This window comes from Balaenoptera musculus, chromosome 9 (genome assembly GCF_009873245.2).
Source record: "Balaenoptera musculus isolate JJ_BM4_2016_0621 chromosome 9, mBalMus1.pri.v3, whole genome shotgun sequence".
In the NCBI taxonomy this organism is placed as follows: domain Eukaryota; kingdom Metazoa; phylum Chordata; class Mammalia; order Artiodactyla; family Balaenopteridae; genus Balaenoptera; species Balaenoptera musculus.
Genome location: NC_045793.1, coordinates 92,297,898 through 92,317,707, shown reverse-complemented (window position 1 = coordinate 92,317,707; position 19,810 = coordinate 92,297,898). Strand labels below are relative to the sequence as shown.

The following is a 19,810-nucleotide window of genomic DNA, read 5'->3' as shown; positions in this document are numbered from 1 at the left end:
TGATAATAATAATAATGTAACTTGGAAATTTCTAACAGCTGCAGCATTTCTTCTTTCATTGCTTTGTCTTCGTCCTCCTGTCTCACTTTTTCTTCTTACTTCCCAACTCTGTTTCCGGAAAGCCACAAATATTTGTCTTTAGGAACTCAGTTTACCCACAAAAATTTTGTTCATGAATTACTCAACTGAAGAGCTGCAAAGAGGCTGTAATTCTAGGTTTAATGTTCCTATTAACCAACTTTGATGAAAACCAGAGGCTTTCCTCTTCTGATTCTTCCAGGGAGCTGGAAACTTGGACCAAGAATGCTTTCCTCTGGATGATACTTCTAACCTGCTCTTTGAGTTGTTATTTCTTCCACACCATAGCAATGAAATTCCACATTTCTTCTATGAAGTCCCTTTAAGTAGTGATAGAAATAGAATATGACCTTTTTATAGAAAAGGTGGTTCCTGAGAAGGCACCCAAACAGAATATTCTAGAGCTTTGACTGTTGGCTTGATTGAATCTCACATTGCAGAGAACAGTGTTTCTAACGTTCATGCTTTTGTGTGCTTTGCTTCTATAGAGAATATGGACTCCTGAGGTCTCCTGAGGAGCTAATATTTAACTTCCTGGAGACTGAATTCTATTCTAAATGCCAGGAGGAGGATGAGCTTTGAAGTAAATCTGACAAATCCTCTTCGAAGCAAATGATCACTTCCTGATTTTTTTTATAAATGCAGATTTTCACATAGCCTGTTTAAAGAAAATTAAATGTTCCAGGAATTAAATATGAATTACTCCCCTGTTTGGCTGGTAAATCCTTTGTAGTAGAAAATGCATATCAGCAAGTGACTGGGGTTTGTTCTTTATATAAAATAGCCTCTAGCTGGAGTGAAGGGTTTCCAGCTATTTAGTTGATGGTAATACACCTTCCCCAGCACTGATAACCAGTGGAAAACACGATTCTTCATGTCACGTCAGACTCCATTTCTCATTTTCACAGTCCCGCTGTGATTATACAGAGCCTGGATACCTTAGCAAAATGCATCTTGAAATGTTACTGTGAGGATTATAGTCATCTGTGACGTGGCAGGAGGGACAGCCTTTGGATTTGATCAATCTGGGCATTCTGCCTGCTCACCCCCATGCCCAGGCCCGGGTCTGGGGGAAACCCAAGTTACAGGAAAGAGGGATTCAGAAATGCAGCTGGACGGAAGGCAGAGGAGATGGTCGCAGCCAACCAGCACCCACACAGCCCTTGCACACCACCATCATCCCGCCCCCTGGCTGATCACTGAGAGGAAACAATACAACGGCCCTCCTGTAGCATGTGACTTCTGAAACTCTTTCCAGAAAGGCACCTTCAGATTTACTGTGCGCCAAGCATGCTCTCTGTGACAGAGATAGTGGTGCTCCAGAGGTATTCACAGGCACTGGACATTTCCCATAATCCCTTGTGGTTGAAGTCATTGACTCCCTCCGGTCCAAGGGTGGTGAGCAAAAGATGTGACATCACCTCTGGGTGGCGGCAGTTCAGAGCAGGAGAACACGGGGACTCTGGAAGCCATGTATTGAGACGGCAGCCTCACAATATGGTGGAACCTCTGTCAGCCTAGAGCAGAGCCCCTTGCCCACCCGCACTGGACATTTGCAAGAGTGGGGTATAAACTGTACTGTGCTAAGTGCTGAGACCTCTGGGTTAATTTCTGCCATTGGTTTAGGCTAATTCTCTCTCCAGCTCTTTCTTCTCCCCATCCCCCCAACTCAGGCCATTAGGAGAAGAGCACACTGAGATCCTGACCCCTGCCATGCATCTCCACCCTGAATGGCTCATACCGTTTCGCAAGAATAACAGTTTGTAAATGCTGGCTTCTTATCTTTGACATATGACGTAATTTTTTTTTTTAATTTTTATTTATTTATTTATTTATTTATTTATTTATTTATTTATTTAGGCTGTGTTGGGTCTTCGTTTCTGTGCGAGGGCTTTCTCTAGTTGTGGCAAGCGGGGACCACTCTTCATCGCGGTGCGCGGGCCTCTCACTGTCGCGGCCTCTCTTGTTGCGGAGCACAGGCTCCAGACGCGCAGGCTCAGTAGTTGTGGCTCACGGGCCTAGTTGCTCCGCGGCACGTGGAATCTTCCCAGACCAGGGCTCGAACCCGTGTCCCCTGCATTGGCAGGCAGATTCTCAACCACTGCGCCACCAGGGAAGCCCGACGTAATTTTTTTAAAGTGACTAGCCTGCCAAGGCATTCCAGAATGCTGTTTTCTACTATTAAATGGCCGCCATGTTGCCATGTGTTGTTTACTTGACAAATAGATAAGGTAGAGCCCATGTAGAATATTAATATCCTGCATGGCCTTTTCTGCTGGAGGTTTTAATAAAGTGTTTCTGATCCTTACATCTTTTCGGTGATATTTATAGAAATCTCCGTTTACAAGAAGATAAACAGAGCCAGAGCTTGGTTCAGTGACTTGACAAATGTTTCTGAATATATAACAATTGAGGCCCATATGCAGAATTAAATTTCCATTTCTCAGACTTCACCTTTAGAGCAGTTCCCTACTTTCCATTTTTAAAAATTGGAACTTTGTTTCTGTTTCATAATCTGAAGGAAATCACCTGGGAAGCGGACCTTGTGATAAAGGAAGAGACCTGTCTCTAAGGCCTGCCTTTCCCCTTCTCCTTCCCCTTTTCTTCAATTCCCTGTTTAGTAGGTGAGTGCGTAGGTGCAAGTAGAAGCCGAGATTGAGCACTGCAAATTCTGGTCTGATTCATGAAGATGGGAAGATAGGGGCTACACAGGACTCCCTCTCACCCTGTTCTCTAGCTTAATTTTTGCTTTTCTGCGTTAGAAATAGATTGATATAATCCCTAAGACTCTAAATTAGACATGATCCACAATTATTTTAGTGTAAAAAGTTTTGTTTGATGTCAGTAGTAACTATTTTCTATTTATTGAGTACAAGTTTTGTGTGAGAAATATAACTTAAGTCTGTGTCCTTTGGCTGGACCAACATATATACAAGGAAGTATATCTAGGAAAAAACAAAATGATAGATCATTTTAGAGGGAAAACCGACATCACCAGACTATTCATTTAGGATGGCTGTGGCTCCAGCCATGATCTTGTAAGAAGATCTGTGCATCTGAATCATCAGAACTCTTAAATGGGCAGATTAGCATCTTTCTGATTGCAAGAAATAGCCGATCTGAGTTTATCTTAATTAATTGTTTCAGGTATCTGTGGCTACATAACAAATCACCCCCAAATTTTGTGGCTTGAAACAATTGATTATTTTTTGTAATTCTGAGGGTTTGTTAGCCCTCAGATGACTGGCATCTGGTTGTTCTGTTCTCAGATGGTTCTTCTGTTACGTATAGTTCAACAAGTCACTTACTCAGCTGATTTTAGCTGGGAGCTCAGTAGGGCCCAAAAAGTCCAAGATGATCTTTCATCTCCCCAAGGCCTCTTTCTACTCTTTCCTCTCACCATACATAGTCTAGCTAAGCTTCCCAGAGGGAACATTACAAGAGGAAAGCCCAGTGTGCAAATGCTCATCATACCTCTGCTTGCATAATCCTTGCTAAAATCCCATTGGCCAAAGCATGTCCCATGGCCAAGCCCAGAGTCATAGTGAGAGGGGACTCCACAAAGGGACACATGCTGGAGGAGTGCTTCCTGTGGACCACTGATGTAACAGTCTACCTGCCACGTTAGTGAAGGCTCGTTTTAGAGTTCACACGGTGGAAGACAGGCAGGAAGACCTTTCAACCGCAAGCGCTATTCTGGCGAACCTCATAGAGAATTGGAACGTTGCTTGGGATGCCAAGAGTTTGAGAGACCTGGTGATCACAGGGCAAGTGGAGCAAGTCCTTGGCATCACCTGCCAGGCGTTCCACCAATGCCGTGGGCACTCAGTGACTGTCTGCTTCTACTGATCCTGTCACTGCCCACTGCTTCGTTCTGCTCGGGGCACCTCCCACGCCCTGCTTACTCATGGTTCCTCATGCTGCCTTGCCTCTGGGTCATCTTTGGCCTTTGTTCCTGCTCCAAACTGTTGACTCATTCTCTCTTTCTGCCTCATATTCATGCTGCCCACGAGAAAGGAATTTACTACCACTTCGTTGGTCACTCTCCAGCCCTCTAAAATAGCCAAGTCATCTCACAGGCTCTACATGGCCTTTGGTCAGACACCCACGCCTGATTCTTCCAGCCCCGGTCAGGATGGTGGCGTCAGTGCCGAAAGACAGACTGTGAACGTGGCAAGCATTTGAGGGAATAGTCTCCTCTCTGAGCTGTTTAGCTACTTGTGATTGGATTCAGAAGTGGGGATGAGGAAGGCTTCCTTTGAGAGGCCCTAGTCCCTTTCTCTCTTACTCCACCCATCCTTCCTTTTCTCGTCAGCTCTCTCTCACCCCTGAAGCCGATCCTGACAACTGTCATCAGATAATTGGCTGGACAAGTGTGGGACAGGTGCCACCCTTGGTCATGGTCGCCATTAGCCTCACCCATATGGACTTTTCATTAAGCATGCTTTATCCTTTGTTTTAGATCTCTCAGTTAATCATCCTTTACTGTTTCCTTTCTTGTAATTGCTGTGCTAAATTAAGGAGGTGTGAAAAAGCCCGTATCCAAATAATTTCGTGTGTTGCAAATAACTAGATTTTATTGAAAGACTTGGCTGTTTTTGATCATCTAACTTCAATGGCAAAAAGGCTTTAAAATTGTTTTCTGTATCCAAGCGGTCCTTAAAATATTGTGTTATGTATGATTTTAGACCTCTTCATGCATGAAATATCCCTAGAACAGTTCACAAAACTTGGTGTTAGTAACCCTTCCAAGGGAGAAACTGGCTTGTTGTGCTGCTTACTTTGAATTATATGGTCTTTTGTACCTTATGAATGTTGTGCCATGTGCATGTATATTGCCTACTTTCTTTGAGGCATTTTAAATATTTTTATTTTTATTTTTTAATTTTTAAAATTTTTGTGGTTCCCTTTTTGTTTTAAATTGATGAATAGTTGATTTACAATATTTCAGGTATACAGCAAAGTGATTCAGATAAATATAAATATAGATATATATTCTTTTTCAGATTCTTTTCCATTATAGGTTATTATAAGATATTGAATATAGTTCCCTATGCTATACAGTAGGTCCTTATTAGTTACCTATTTTATATATAGTTGTGTTTATCTGTCAATCACAAATTCCCAATTTATCCCTCCTCCCCTTTCCCCTTTGGTAGCCATAAGTTTGTTTTCTATGTCTGTGAGTCTATTTCTGTTTTGTAAATAAGTCCATTAGTACCATTTTTTTAGATTCCACATAGAATTAATATCATATGATATTTGTCTGTTTCTATCTGACTTACTTCACTTAGTATGATAATCTCTAGTCCATCCATGTTGCTGCAAATGGCATAATTTCATTCTTTTTTATGGCTGAGTAATATTCCCTTGTATATATGTACCACATCTTCTTTATCTATTCGTCTGTCAGTGGACATTTAGGTTGCTTCCATGTCTTGGCTACTGTGAATAGTGCTGCTGTGAACATTGGGGTACATGTATCTTTTCAAATTAGAGTTTTTGTCTTTTCCAGACATATGCCCAGGAGTGGGATTACTGGATCATATGATGACTCTATTTTTAGTGTTTTAAGAAACCTCCATATTGGTCTCCATAGTTACATTGCCTACTTTTAAAATTAACTTTCTAAAAGTGTGTCTTGCCTACAGTCCCGTACCTTGTGGTTCCCTTCAAAGGCCAGGGCCAGCATGTGGTACAATTCCAGCAGGCCCTGTTCACATGCCATCCAGTGTGAAGGGGCCCCTGAAGTTGTGCTCTGGGCCACACCGGGAAGATCTTCTGTAGATATTCACAAACCATTAGCACTTTGTTTTTTAACATCAGTGACTAAACGTGGTAATTCTGTTTGCTTATTGGCTAAATGCAAAATAAGAGGGTATGAGAAGAAGGGAAATGCTAGGGCTTCTCAGGGTGTGACAGGCTGAAAGCTCTAGAACTTTTCGGAAGAACTGGAGCTCTGGGTCTGTCACTTCACATACCTTGTGTGTGTCCTTAAGCAAATGACTTTACCATCCTGCATCTCAGGTTCCTTACCAGTAAACCGGGAAATGAAATAGAGTTTCCCTTTTGGGATTATTGGCAAGATGAGATAAATTAATACATGGAACAAACTCAAAGTGATTCCTGGCACATAGAAGGTCTCAATGAATAATGGCCGCCATGATTGGTTTTTTCCTCATCTGTTTAATGGGTATAATAACTGCTTTCCTATTTTCTGTGATTTTTATGAATACCAAATAACATAATCAGTTAGACTGCTCTGAGGAATGAAGAGTTGAGCTGTTATCAAGATGTATTCTGTCATCTATTATTTGGTTAAAAAACATCTATTAATTATTCACCTTTCCTTTGGTACTATTCCAGGTTCTAGCTACCAGATTCCTTGTAGAATCTCTATTATGGGACATCCCTTTGGGCTAGGAGGGAATTAGAAACGTGTTCCTTTGCTTCACAAAGTTTGCCTTGTTATTTGAAGAGATCGTTACAATCTCTAGAGTCACATAATCCCAAACTACTTTTTTCTAAGGTGCATTCCTGGTAGTGGAGTTGTGTAGATTTGTGTGACTTTGTTCATGTGTTAATTATACAAAGTCTTTGTCCATTTCTCTCTAATCTTCCTTCCACAGTCTCAGACTCAAAACCAGTGATTGACGAGCACAAGCACGGGCTAGGAATGGGCATTAGTGTGCTTATTCCTTTTGGTAAACGTTTAACAAAATATAAAAAGTAACCATCCCAATACTACTCAGCTGTAAAAAAGAGTGAAATAATGCCATTTGCAGCAACATGGATGGACCTAGAGACTGTCATACTGAGTGAAGTAAGTCAGACAGAGAAAGACAAATATATAATATCACTTACATGTGGAATCTAAAATATGACACAAATGAACTTATTTACAAAACAGAAACAGATTCATAGACATAGAGAACAGACTTGCGGTTACCTAAGGGGAAAGGGGTTGGGAGAGGGATAAATTAGGAGTTTGGGATTAGCAGATACAAACTACTATACATAAAATAGATAAATAACAGGGTCCTACTGTATAGCACAGGGAACTATATTTAACGTCCTGTAATAAACCATAATGGAAAAGAATATATATATACACATATACATGTGTATTGATATATAACGATCACTTTGCTGTACATCAGAAACTAACACAACATTGTAAATCAACTATACCTCAATTAAAAAAAAAAGTAACCATCCCGAGTTGATTGCTGAAAAACGCCTTTCACAGTCAAGATGATGCCACTTCCAGTTAGCTATCCACTCAGTGAGGCCAGCCGCCGAGGGCTCACCAGAGCAATAATTAGTGTGCCAAAGGGCATCCAGTCACATAAGCATCTTTGTTTACTGGCTTAGAGAGTAGATCGTGTTACACTGTGCAATCAGCATTGAACCACCCATGTTGGGCAGCTGAAAAGTACAGACAGGCTAGAATGAAGTGGTAAGTAATGCATGGCCTTCTGGTTCTCGTGGAGGAGAGCTGCTATATTTTTTTTTATTCAAATAATTTCAGTTTTCACTTGAGAAAAACAAAGATTTTCTTTTCTTTCTAATGACAAGACTTCTTAAGCAACAAGAGAGCTATGTTTCTTGGGCTTAATATGAATCCTTTGTCAAAAACTTAGGTTTTTCTTTTAAAATGTATGGTAAAAATGTGAGGCAACATGTGCTGTATGGTTTAATATGAACTTTAGGCAAAAGAAGTAAGGAAATCTTGAATTGCGTTTCTTTCCTAATGATGAAAAGTTTACTAAAGGAGGGAGATTTTTTTTTTCCTTCTGTTAAGAGATTCTGTAGGTAATACATGAAAAGTTGCTTTAAACGGAGTGAAATGAAGTGAAATAGTAAAAGGCTTTCCTGTTTATCATCACTCTGGGTTATTTTAACAATATATGTGGTTTTAAATATCAGGATGATTTATATTCTGAAGATGAATCTGTCATTTGCCTCATTCAAGCATGCTTTAAAATGTCTGTGGCAAATATTTTTTGAAAATTATAAGCTATATTGTGCTAACATGCCCTCTAGCCTTGACTAAACAAGATGCTGCTATTTCACATGGGGGTTTCATTCATTTTAATGTAATTGCATTAACCATTTAGTTTTAGTTCACGATTCTCATGTAAGAGAGAATGACCATCATTTTTCCAAGGTAAACTAAAAGACAGGTGGGCTCCTGGCAGGGCAGGGTGCTGACATCGGGACTCCGAGTGCAGAAGCAATGGTTTTTCTTTGTGAGACTTGCAAAGCCCATCACTCTTCAAGAGAGAAAGCTCAGTTTTCTGTAGCTATATTTGATTTTCACTGTGACTGAGCGCCGGGGACTAATGCTGTCCTTGGGTGTTGGGTTATTCACCTGTGATGGCATTCATAGGAGAAGTCAGTGATTTTCCATGGGCAGGATTTGGAGGGTGGGCTGGGCCATTGCTTTGTCCTCCCCAAACAGAATCTACACTGGAGATGATTTTGTGGCTATTGGTTTAAATGAACTTACAGCTTCTGAAGAGAGACCACATCTTCATTTCCTGTAGTTCATGACCTCCTCTCACTGTGAAGATTTACTCATGTCTCTTTAAGTAAGTGTTGTTTCAGTTTTTCTTAAGATTTTTTTTAATATATAACACTGTGATTTAACGTGGAATATTTTATTCCATCTATATTCTGAAAAGGCAAAGCAGGTTGAATGATACTTTCTTTTATATGACGTTGTCTCATTGTTTTCTCTGTTCTGAAGGATGAATAGTTAAGGCATCCAGGCAAAATAAATAATGAATAAAGAAGTTGGAAATTGTATGTAGTTGCTTAAGATCTTACGGGCATTACAATTTCTTAGTACATCTTTTAGAAAGTGTTTTAGTTCTCTGGCGTCTGTTCAGAAAGCTAGGCACTTAAATTGAATAAACTCAATTAGCTTGACACACGAATCAGGCAGGTATGCCTTTTGCTTTCTTGGTGCTTGGTTCTGTCGTTTTCTCTCAGTATGTGTGGTATGTAACATTGACTTGTTTTAGTGCCATTTGTGCCATTTATGTTTATTCTCCTTGAAGCTTATGTGTAAATTCACAATTAGCGTTTCAACAACAAAAAATCATGAGAGACCTAAGTAAGTTCGATTAAATGGTATAGATCTGCTTTGCATGCACAGAAAGACAGTCTGGTTTATATTCTGGTTAGAAATGGTTGGGCGAGCTTTTCTACCGGCCTCTCGATGTTTAATGGTCATGATTGTTTATATATTATAATACGGAAAGACAAATTTCCTGGATCTTAAATGAAACCGCACAGTATGGATGTTTCATTCACAAAATAATATTTATATATGTATAATGTCTATGTTTAGCATATTTTTTTGTATTTGTTTAGCAAGAAATGTCCAACTATAATTATAATCAGGTTCAAATCAGAACTCAGCTGCTAGCAAAACACATGTTGTCAGCATTGTTTCATTTTTCTTTTATACATTTAAGCTCTCTTCCATACACAGACATGATATGCCAGCTAATTTGACCATATTGACAAGAGTTTGGTTTTTAAATCAAGTAACGTAAATATAAATATAGCCTCAGGCAGACTGTGGTCAGAGTGCCTATCTGAATACAACCTCACCTTTCCCCTTTCCCCCCTTCACTTTTTTTCTACCAATATTTATTTACTCCCTACCATGTGCCAGGCACTGTGATGAGCTCTGGGGACACAATGGGAAACAGGAAAGATGTGGTCCCTACCCTTCGAGGCTTTCAGTTCAGTGGGAAAGATGGGCACTTTAAAAATACACGATTACACAAATAATTCAGTAATTAAGCTGTAAGAACGATCCTAGTTTATAATAATGACATCCCTACCTTCTCAAGAGAGCCATTGGTCACTCACACTTCTCTTTATTAACGAGAAGATGTGATTACAGCCGTCATTGCAGGTAGAGGTCTGTTGTAGGACAGAGGTCTGTATTCTGTGTGCTCATGTTCTCTTGCACTTTCATGTGCAAGGCATACTATCTTAGGTGATAGGAGAGGAATACAAGGATGGGAGAGGCTCAATCTTTGCCTGAAGGAGTAGGGGAGAGAGCATGCATACCCCAAAAAAAGTCTATCACTGTATCTACCTGTATACTCTATATGGCGAATAAAACATCATTTCAGGGATTCTCAGAGAGTGAAATGCCTTCTAGTTTGAGTGATCAGCTCATGTTGGGTTGGCCAAAATGTTCGTTCAGGTTTTTCCATAAGATGTTACAAAAAAACCCAAACGAACTTTTTGGCCAACCCAATAAATGCTCTATAAAGAGATCCATTGGACATTGTTGAGGAAATATGGTGGAGAGGGCATTCCAGGTAAAAGGAATAGAATAAACCAAGGCAAGAAGTTAGGAAATTCAAAGCGTATTGAAGGATTGACCCAAGAAAGAAAAGCAGAATCAGACAATCAAACAAAAAAGAATACTTACATGATGATAGGGGGAAATGAGGTTGGTGGGGGAAATGAGGTTGGTGGGATAAATTGAGACCAGGTCATTGCAGTTTTTGTATTACTTATTTAAGGATATATTGAACTTTAATCGGGTAGGTCCCATGGGGCTACTCACAGTATTTAACCAAAGACCCTTAGCAAAACTAATCAGCACTGTTTAAGAGGGTGACTGCAGTGAGGAAGACCTGGAACTCAGAGCCCAGGCATAGCTGTTGCCACGGTCTAGGTAGGAGATGGAGAAGGCCAGAATTCTTGGTGGTTCAACCGGTAAATCAGTGTTTGGGGTTTGAAGCAAATTGGCAACCATGCCCTGAACTTTCCCAGAGGTAATCTCTAGAAAGGAGAAGCCATTAGGCCTCCCCTTCAAAGGCACACCTTCTAACCGATTTATAAGCCAAGTTTTCCTGATCTATTAGGGACATGGTCGCCTCTAATATAAAGCAGATATTCAAAATGGGAAAACCAGAAGGATGGCAAAGTTGACAGCTTTTGCCTGACATCACTACAAATATTTCTGACCTAATTTTAGCTGATTTATGAATAAGTGATTCTCCCAGTCTTCAGAGTGAAATATTTAGAAGTTAGAGTTCCATTTAGAGTTCATGTATAATACAGAACTGATTTTCTGTGCTGCCGACGCCCTCTCTTCATTTCCTCCTTTTTTAAAAAATGCACGATAATTCTTCTCCTATCCTTTTTCAGTTTCCTGCATGAGACTTATTTAAACATTGCACACACATCTTTTGTGAAAGAAGAAAAGGAAATTCAGCTTGTGGGGCTCAGCGGGAGTTCAGCTAATGCAGCTTAAAATAATGATGCCGAAAAAGAAGCACTTATCTGCAGGCAGAGCACCCCTGATACTCTTCCTGTGCCAGATGATTAGTGCACTGGAAGTCCCTCTTGATCGTAAGTATTAACGTTGGAAAGCTGTTAGGCCCGGGAGTCAGACCCTCCCCGGCATTTACCATCACTCTGAACCGTGTGGATGGAGCAGATGTCCGTGTGATCCTGAAAAGTGAATCAAAACTAATTTGGCTTTTACCTTCAGCACCCTGTGTTTATAAAGAATCAGACCCTAGAAATGGCCATTGAATCAGTCAGACACATTGTCGCTTCCCTGTCATTATCTGTCCCTCCCCTCAGGTGCTTTTGGTGTACCATGGTGGGGGACTGACCAGAGAAGGAGTGAATTGTGAACTGCCCTGATCCTCCCAACAGGCAACTCTTTATAGAAGCCGTCCTGCAAGAAAACTATAGGAATTGCTTTAAAATGATCACAGAGACCCCCCCACCCCACCCACCGTTTATCCTGTCCCCGCATCTCCACCTTCTTTCTTCATATGCTAAGAGTGAAAAGATCATCTCTCAGCCAACCCCACGCTCTCTGTATCCCCAAACTACCCACGGCTTGTTTCTCTGGATTCAGACAAGGCAAAATTCACTTTTGAGTTTGGGATCTTAAATATGAGTTTAGAGCTAGGAAATACATCTTATCTAAAGCCTAGTGAAAGGTCTTTGTTTTTAAAACGGTGATCAAAGACTAAGATGTCAATGTTGAGAATTAAACAAGTCTTCGGCAAAATTACTATTTAAAATGGAGCAAGTAACAGCTACTATAGGAGCCCACCCTTTCCTGAATAAAGTACTGTATATACTGCACTCTCCCTGGGCTCGGTGGCCTGTTTGTAAGAACTAAAGATAATGCTAGGTGCCAACGGGTCACTTTGCCTGCAACGGAAAGCAGAATTTGAAATCTGGACTAATACTGTACTTCAGAACTGATTTATTCTTCATCCCTAATCAGCATGACCTCTTTAAATCCATTAGCTTCTTGAATAGAACATCTGTTTGGCGAGCTTTCCAAGGTACAAGGAAGGTACACTTTCCCGGGGCGATTCAATTGTTGGGATGTCAATTTTTTTTTTTTTTGCCAAAGAGGTTGCAACTGCCAGTGGGAAGACAATTAAGAAGAGATGTGATTGGCCTCATACTTTGTTGACTCCCTTTTCTGTGCATCTTTAGTCTAAAGTGTAAGAAAATGCAACATTCTCCTTCTTTTCAAAAGATATTCATTCAGTGACCTTAATTTCAGTTAAAAAAAAAAAAAAGAGATATGATTGGTTAAGCCCATTGGAGTTGGAATGCCTAAGTAAGCATTCGCCCTAATGGATGTATAGAAGAAAGAGCATTTGAGAGAAATGCTTTTGTTCTCTCTTCTGTTAAATATATTCCCCTTTAATCTGACTGCTCAATCTTACAATCAGAGGGAAACAGTCACCTACGGCTAACTCAATTATCGCTGCTAATGGAGAAGAGCAGAACCATGATGAAAAGAAAGTCACAGGCAACCCAGGCGCTCCTGCATTAACCTTTGCAAGTAGTAATGACAGGCAGCACAGCAGAATCACGTGAATTGCATGCTAATGTAATTTCTTCCCTGCCCCTATTCCTTATCCCCCCTTTCCGTGAGCTGCTCCTTGGGGTGGGTACTGGCAAACCCTGGGTGACTGAGGAATTCTGAAGCAGAAACATGCTAACAGTCTGAAAAGTGCAATTACCGACTTGGCGATTAACCATAGAAATATAAAAACCTCAAATCAGTGTTGGATTTGGCTTGGATGGAGCACTGTCATTGTAGCAATGTCCCATTGTTAGGTATTATCACCATGTGCGTAGTGATGTCTGGGATAATAGGATCAGACACAACACAGTATGTGACAACTCAGATTAATTGTAGATTTCAGCTGTTTTTCAAATTGAATGTAATTACTTGTCCAGCACAACACGTATGGAATGGAATTAGCCATTCCTATTCCTGGCAGAATCATTTTTTGGCCTACAGCATCCCTTTTGTTCTTCCATATGTGTATGTAAAAAGGTCTGCTTCAGGAATAAAACCTTTAATGGGAGTTTCTTTCCCTTGCTACTTCACAACCTCCACCTTTGCTCTACTGGTTTTTTAGGTCAAATAAAATAGGCAAGATGCCCCTTTTATCTTCAGGGTGCTAACGTTCTTATTACTAACACCTGATTTTCTTTAATCCTGTTTGCCCACTCACCTGCTGATATTGATGGGGAAAAAGCAAAACTTCTTGAAGACTGTAAGTGTCTTTCCGTCATTACCAGGCAGTGTGAAAATTTGACTGTGTCTTTGTTTTTGAATGAATGCTGTGAATTAAAACGCACAATTTTGTTTTTGTGACTAATGTCTTTTTAAGCGTGTGTGTTTACTGTGGCTAATCATTGCATTTAAATTCCAAGAAGCAGGTTTAATCTATTCCTTGCATGAATTCTGAAGACTCAGGTATTACTGTCTTTCTTTTACCAATATTCTGGGCTACTAACTGCTGAGCTTTGTTCACATCTGATGTAACTCAGTGAGAAAATTCACAAAATTTGAAGAGAATGTCTGGTTCGAAATGCTATTAAAGGCTTGCTGGAATAAAAACATGTCTTTGGGTATATATAGGAGGTGGGCGCATGAAAATGCTGCACCCGAGTTCGCTCTCAAACTTCTTCAACCTGTAGGACTGGGTAGACTAGTGTTTCTAAGTGTCATCAGTATAATGGCCCAGAGAATTTGAATATTGTTTTGATGTGTGCAAAAGACAGGCACCCCCATTCCCATCGTCTCCGAGTGGCGTGCTCTAATCAAAAACTGCTGCCTCTGACAGTAGGGCAACATCTGTCATCTACCTAAAAAAGTAGTTTTCAGGCATTTGAAAAATTCTCTGATATTAGATTAGCCAGGAAAATTATATAAAATCACCTTTTCCCCTTATTACTTCAAAGCCCTTGTTAGTTGCCAGATGACCTAAGCACGGTTCAAAGAGGTACATCTAGGTGGTAAACTCCTAGCAGTTATGCATGGCAGCTAAGCCAGCTCTGTTACAGACACATGAATAGAAGTTCTGGGTCTGCAACCATCACCCTTGCACCTCTGTCACTTACAGAAAAGCACAAAGAATTGGACTGAGTCACTCCTAAAAATCCCCCTACCCACCACCTATGCCCACCAATCCCTGAGTGGGAAATTCTAGGCTCCTTTCCATCATCCCAAACTCTCTACTCCCAAAGCCCGAAGGATCACTCCAAAGTGAAGCTGGTCTAATTAAAAATGATTATGATGGTAATTTAAATACAGCTAACATCACTGAACCATTATAGGACTGGAATGTACTAAGAATTTTACACAAATTATTTTATTTAATTTTCCCAGCAACCCTAGGAGGTAGATACTACTTTTAAACCCTATTTTTCCTCTATGGAAACGAGGGCTTACAGAAGTTTAAGAAACTTGCTTGAAGTCTCACAGCTGGTAAGAAATAGACAGATTAGTTCTTAACCACGAGCCCAAACTGTTAACCAGCTTTGGTAACTGCCGGCTAGAAGAATGAGTGGCCTGTGAACAGTGCTAGAGGCTGGGAAGAGCATCCGGCTAAGGAGGATGAGGAAGGGATGGATCTTGCGAAAGGAGTTGAAATTGACTCTGTGCAGTATCCCGCAGTTAATAGGTGCACAATAAATGATGGCAATTATGAGTTTCATTTTTTATCTATATTTTAGGTGTTATTTGGATGTTTAGTAAGAGATGTCTGGTGAACAGCCCCGAGACGGCAGACAAAGCAAGAGAAGAGATCCATGTTTACAGATTTATAAGGCATTGAACATGGAAATGATCAATTTAGCCCTGGCAACAATTCACCACAGGAAAGAAAGGCAAAAGCTGAGGACGATTATTAAGCTTTGGGAAATACTTGATTGACAGGTGGAAGAAGTTTCACAAAGGAAGCACAGAGCATAGGTGGAGAGGAAAGGGACGATCCAGAATATGAAAAATGATCCAGATAAGTCTTTACATGGTAAAGATGTCCTGTGCATTGTGAGATGTTTAGCAACATCCCTGGCCTCTACCCACCAGATGCCAGGACCACCCCCATCCCAGTGGTGACAACCAAGATGGACTCTGGATGTGGCCAGATGTCCCCCAAGGACTGGGGGCAAATGGCCCCAGGTTGAGAACCACTGGTCTGTGTAAACAGCTCTCCTTTGAGTCATGCAAGGCAGTGGCTTCCACCAGGAGAGTTCGCTTCTCTTCTCTGCTTTGTGCCTTCCTAGTCAAGCTATTTTGCTACTCTGAGCAACAAAAGAAGTCGAAATGGATTATTTCTCCAGTCCCTTCCTGTTCTACACTCTGTGATTCTGATTTCACAAGAAGGAAGACGTGGTAATCTTAGAGTGACCTGAACATCAAATGTCCACGTACCAGCTTTTTTCAGATTCAGTTGGTCCAGATCAGAACGGTTTCTCCCTACAATTTGATAATAAATGATCAGATAACACTTTGAAGAGTGAAATGAGAATATTGTTTCCTAAAACAGAGAGCTTCCCAATTCAATTTCTCTTCTAAAGATGGTTGTTTTATCTTTGTTCCTAGTAGCCACCTACCTCCTGGCTCTAATAAGACATGTCAAGTCTCTAATTTTAACCATCTTTTTCACGTTAGCTTCTCAAATATATTTGTTACCAATGTATTAATTTACATGAGCCCAGTAATGAACTACAGATCTGTTACTCTTTCCCAAGAAAGATACAAATTTACCTCATAACTTAAATTTCATTGAAAGGCATCATTTGAATCAAAGCTATCAGAGAAATTTCTCATTGTTACATCAGAAATGAAACTATCTTAATATTAAGCTTATATTGGTAATTATTTTCCCAAATTTTCCATGTGGGAAAATGGGCTTTATGAGCACATATAAAGTTACCAAAAGGGAGTTATGCCTTGACTCCAAAATTTTAGGAGTCTTTTAGCTAAAAATCTGCTGAGGGGGTGTGTTACCACAGTAGAAATTACTAAAAACATTTGGAGCATATTTAGTCTAGGGTAAGTGATTTTGATATAGAAAAAAGTGATTGCTATTATGATATTAAATGATTTATTTCTTTACATTGTTCTTCTTTCTACCATTAAGTGGTACAACCTCCAACCATTACTCAACAGTCTCCAAAAGATTACATTATTGACCCACGGGAGAATATTGTAATCCAGTGTGAGGCCAAAGGGAAACCTCCTCCAAGGTGGGTGTGCTTTCTGCTGTTATAATACTGATAATAAGCATTGATATTCATGTTGAAGTTAATTTCAGGTCCTGCCTATTTTTAAAGGATCATTTGTAGGTTCATTGTTCTGTCTCTCTGCTTAATTAAATTCGGTTGATTCTTCTTAAAAACTCAGATGGTTGCATTTCCGTACTGATACCTTTCTGTGATATGCTAAAAAATTGTGGGAAGGTGTGGAAAGAGCCTTCTGATGGCCTTATGACATGGGCAAATTCCTTTTCTATGGGCCTCAGTTTACAGATAAATGTAAAATAAAGAAGTTGAACTTGACAACTTCTAAGATCTCTCCTAGCTCTCTACAAATCTATAAAATAGCCCCAAGTGGTTTTCCAAACATGGCAGTGTTCAGCACTCAGGATTCTCCATATGCACCTTGGCATGAGCACTGTACAGCCTTTTTAGAGTTGGGAGAGACATTAGACATTGTCTGGTTCAACCAGTATATCTTATAGATATACTGGGAACTGATGCCCAGTAATGCTAGGTTAACCTAACCAAGGTCCCACAGCTCCTTAGTGGATGATCCGTAACTTGTCCAGTAATATATGGAAATTCTGGAGAGCTGGATTATTATTTTTGAGAGATAATGTGTATTTTTTAAAGTTATAAAGAAGGGAAATTTTCTCAATATTTTATTTCCAAGTTTGTCTATGACCAGCCTTATTAATCTATCACAGACTGGCACCGGAGAAAAAAATTACCAAAGTATATCAAAAACTTCCATCAAAGGTTGGCTTCAAAACAATCTCTTCTGTCATATTATTAGAAACCCTCAAGCACTCAGGCCCTAATGTGATGTCCTTTGATGACACCCCTTTTAGTTTAACATTTAATTAATACCTCCTGTAACTCTCTGTTAGGCAGGATTTCTCCACCTCAGCTCTGTTGATATTTTGGGCTGGGTAATTTTTTGCTGTGGAGACAAGAGCTTTCCTGTGCACTGTGGGATACTTTGCAGCAGCCCTGGCCTCTACCTACAATAAGCCAGCAGCAGCCAACACTGCTGTCCCCTACCCTAGGAGTTGTGACAACTCCTGCTATAAGGATAAGCAGTGGGAAGGGAAATCCAAGAGGGCGTGGAAATCATGGGCAAGTTTAGACATTCATGCTTTTGTAAGAGCATGGCCATTGTTGATTTGTGACCAGTTATCAAGTGTTTGATTACTTGGACACTGGGACTTTTATATAAGGCAGTCTTCTACATAAATAAAACTGAAAAAGAAGACTTTCCGTTGACAATTTGAAATACTTCCTAAGAAATTTACAAAAATCATCTCTAGAATTAAAAATTCTCAAAATATATTTGATATACAATGATCACTTTTAATAACCGACACTTAAAACACCACTGAACTCATGTTTCTTCCTCTCCTCCCAACTCATACTTTGCATTTTGGTAACTTGACACTGGTCTGATCACTTTTAAACACACACATATATTAGTACTTGTGAAGGCCTTTCTTCTTACTCTTCAGCCCAAAGCAAATCTTTATAGGCAGGTTATCAATTCTATGAACAATGGAGTTTACAATAAAAATGCTAATAAAGCTCTAAGAGAGTGTGCCTCGGAGACATACTTCCTATATTTTCTTTGAAAAATGACAGGCAATTTGTATGCATGATTTCTTTATTGAGTCAGATTTTGGTTAGTTCTAATGAAGACATGTACCTTAGTGTGTATGGCCGGCACTTTTTTCTAAGTCATAATTCAATGAAACATTTTAGGTATGGAGCCTATTGCTTTTTTACTGAATACTAAAATCTAATCATTATTTAGAAATCCCTAAAACTGCTAGGAATTTGTTAGAGAGGAAATAATCCTGTTTTTCTGGACTGTAAACAAGCTTAATCCTTTATGCGTTGGGCAGTTTCTCCTGGACCCGAAATGGGACTCATTTCGACATAGATAAAGACCCTCTTGTCACCATGAAGTCTGGCTCGGGAACCCTCACAGTCAACATCATGAGCGAGGGGAAAGCGGAGACGTATGAAGGAGTTTATCAGTGTACAGCCAGGAACGAACGCGGGGCTGCAATTTCTAATAACATTGTCATCCGTCCATCCAGTAAGTCGGACCTGTTCACCAAACAGGACCCTTTTTAAAGTATAGCTCCAACCCCAGCATCTGTTGCACCATCTAAATACCATTACAAGAAAGCAATGGCGTTGATTCCAATCCTCTGAAAATCATCACCCCTTTCCACTTGACCTCAATTCCTCAGCCTAATGCTTTGCCAATCCAATGTGTCTTTTGTACAAGTCCAGAATAAAACACCAGGGGTAAGAAAAGTGTATTTTTCCTCAAATTGATCTAATCATGAATTTCTCATGAATCTTATGTATAAGCATACTCCAAACAGCCAGATGGAAATAAATTAGGTATGAAATGGGTAATTGATGTCTAAATGTTATTTCTTTAAATGTTTTTTTAATTGAAGTATGGTTGATGTACAATATTATAAAAGTTACAGGTGTACAATTTTTAAATGTTATACTCCATTTATAGATATTATAAAATATTGGCCATATCCCCCATGTTGTGCAATATATCCTTGTAGCTTATTTTTTTTTAACATCTTTATTGGAGTATAATTGCTTTACAATAGTATGTTAGTTTTTGCTGTATAACAAAGTGAATCAGCTATACATATACATATATCCCCATATCTCTTCCCTCTTGCGTCTCCCTCCCACCCTTCCTATCCCACCCCTCTAGGTGGTCACAAAGCACCGAGATGATCTCCCTGTGCTATGCGGCTGCTTCCCACTAGCTATCGGTTTTACATTTGGTAGTGTATATATGTCCATGCCACTCTCTCACTTCATGCCAGCTTACCCATCCCCCTCCCCATGTCCTCAAGTCCATTCTCTACGTCTGCGTCATGATTCCTGTTTTGCCCCTAGGTTCTTCAGAACCTTTTTTTTTTTTTTTAGATTCCATATATATGTGTTAGCATACGGTATTTGTTTTTCTCTTTCTGACTTACTTCACTCTGTATGACAGACTCTAGGTCTATCCACCTCACTACAAATAACTCAATTTCGTTTCTTTTTATGGCTGAGTAATATTCCATTGTATATATGTGCCACATCTTCTGTGCCTATTCATCTGTCGATGGAC

At 39.9% G+C, this 19,810-nt stretch overlaps 1 protein-coding gene across 18 annotated transcripts in view; it reads left to right on the top strand.

Moving 5' to 3' along the window:
- The window catches only part of NRCAM (neuronal cell adhesion molecule), a 312,757-nt gene that overhangs the window by 215,523 nt on the left and 77,424 nt on the right, over positions 1–19,810 (top strand). For 11 of the 18 annotated variants that reach the window (XM_036864176.1, XM_036864170.1, XM_036864175.1 and 8 more), the window contains exons 4-7: positions 11,266–11,469; positions 13,647–13,664; positions 16,542–16,647; positions 18,558–18,754. In XM_036864176.1, coding sequence (XP_036720071.1) covers positions 11,361–11,469; positions 13,647–13,664; positions 16,542–16,647; positions 18,558–18,754 — 430 coding nt within the window. In that variant the 5' untranslated portion in view covers positions 11,266–11,360. The remainder of the gene's footprint in view (positions 1–11,265; positions 11,470–13,646; positions 13,665–16,541; positions 16,648–18,557; positions 18,755–19,810) is intronic. The other 7 variants (XM_036864178.1, XM_036864174.1, XM_036864173.1 and 4 more) reach the window with 1 other exon arrangement.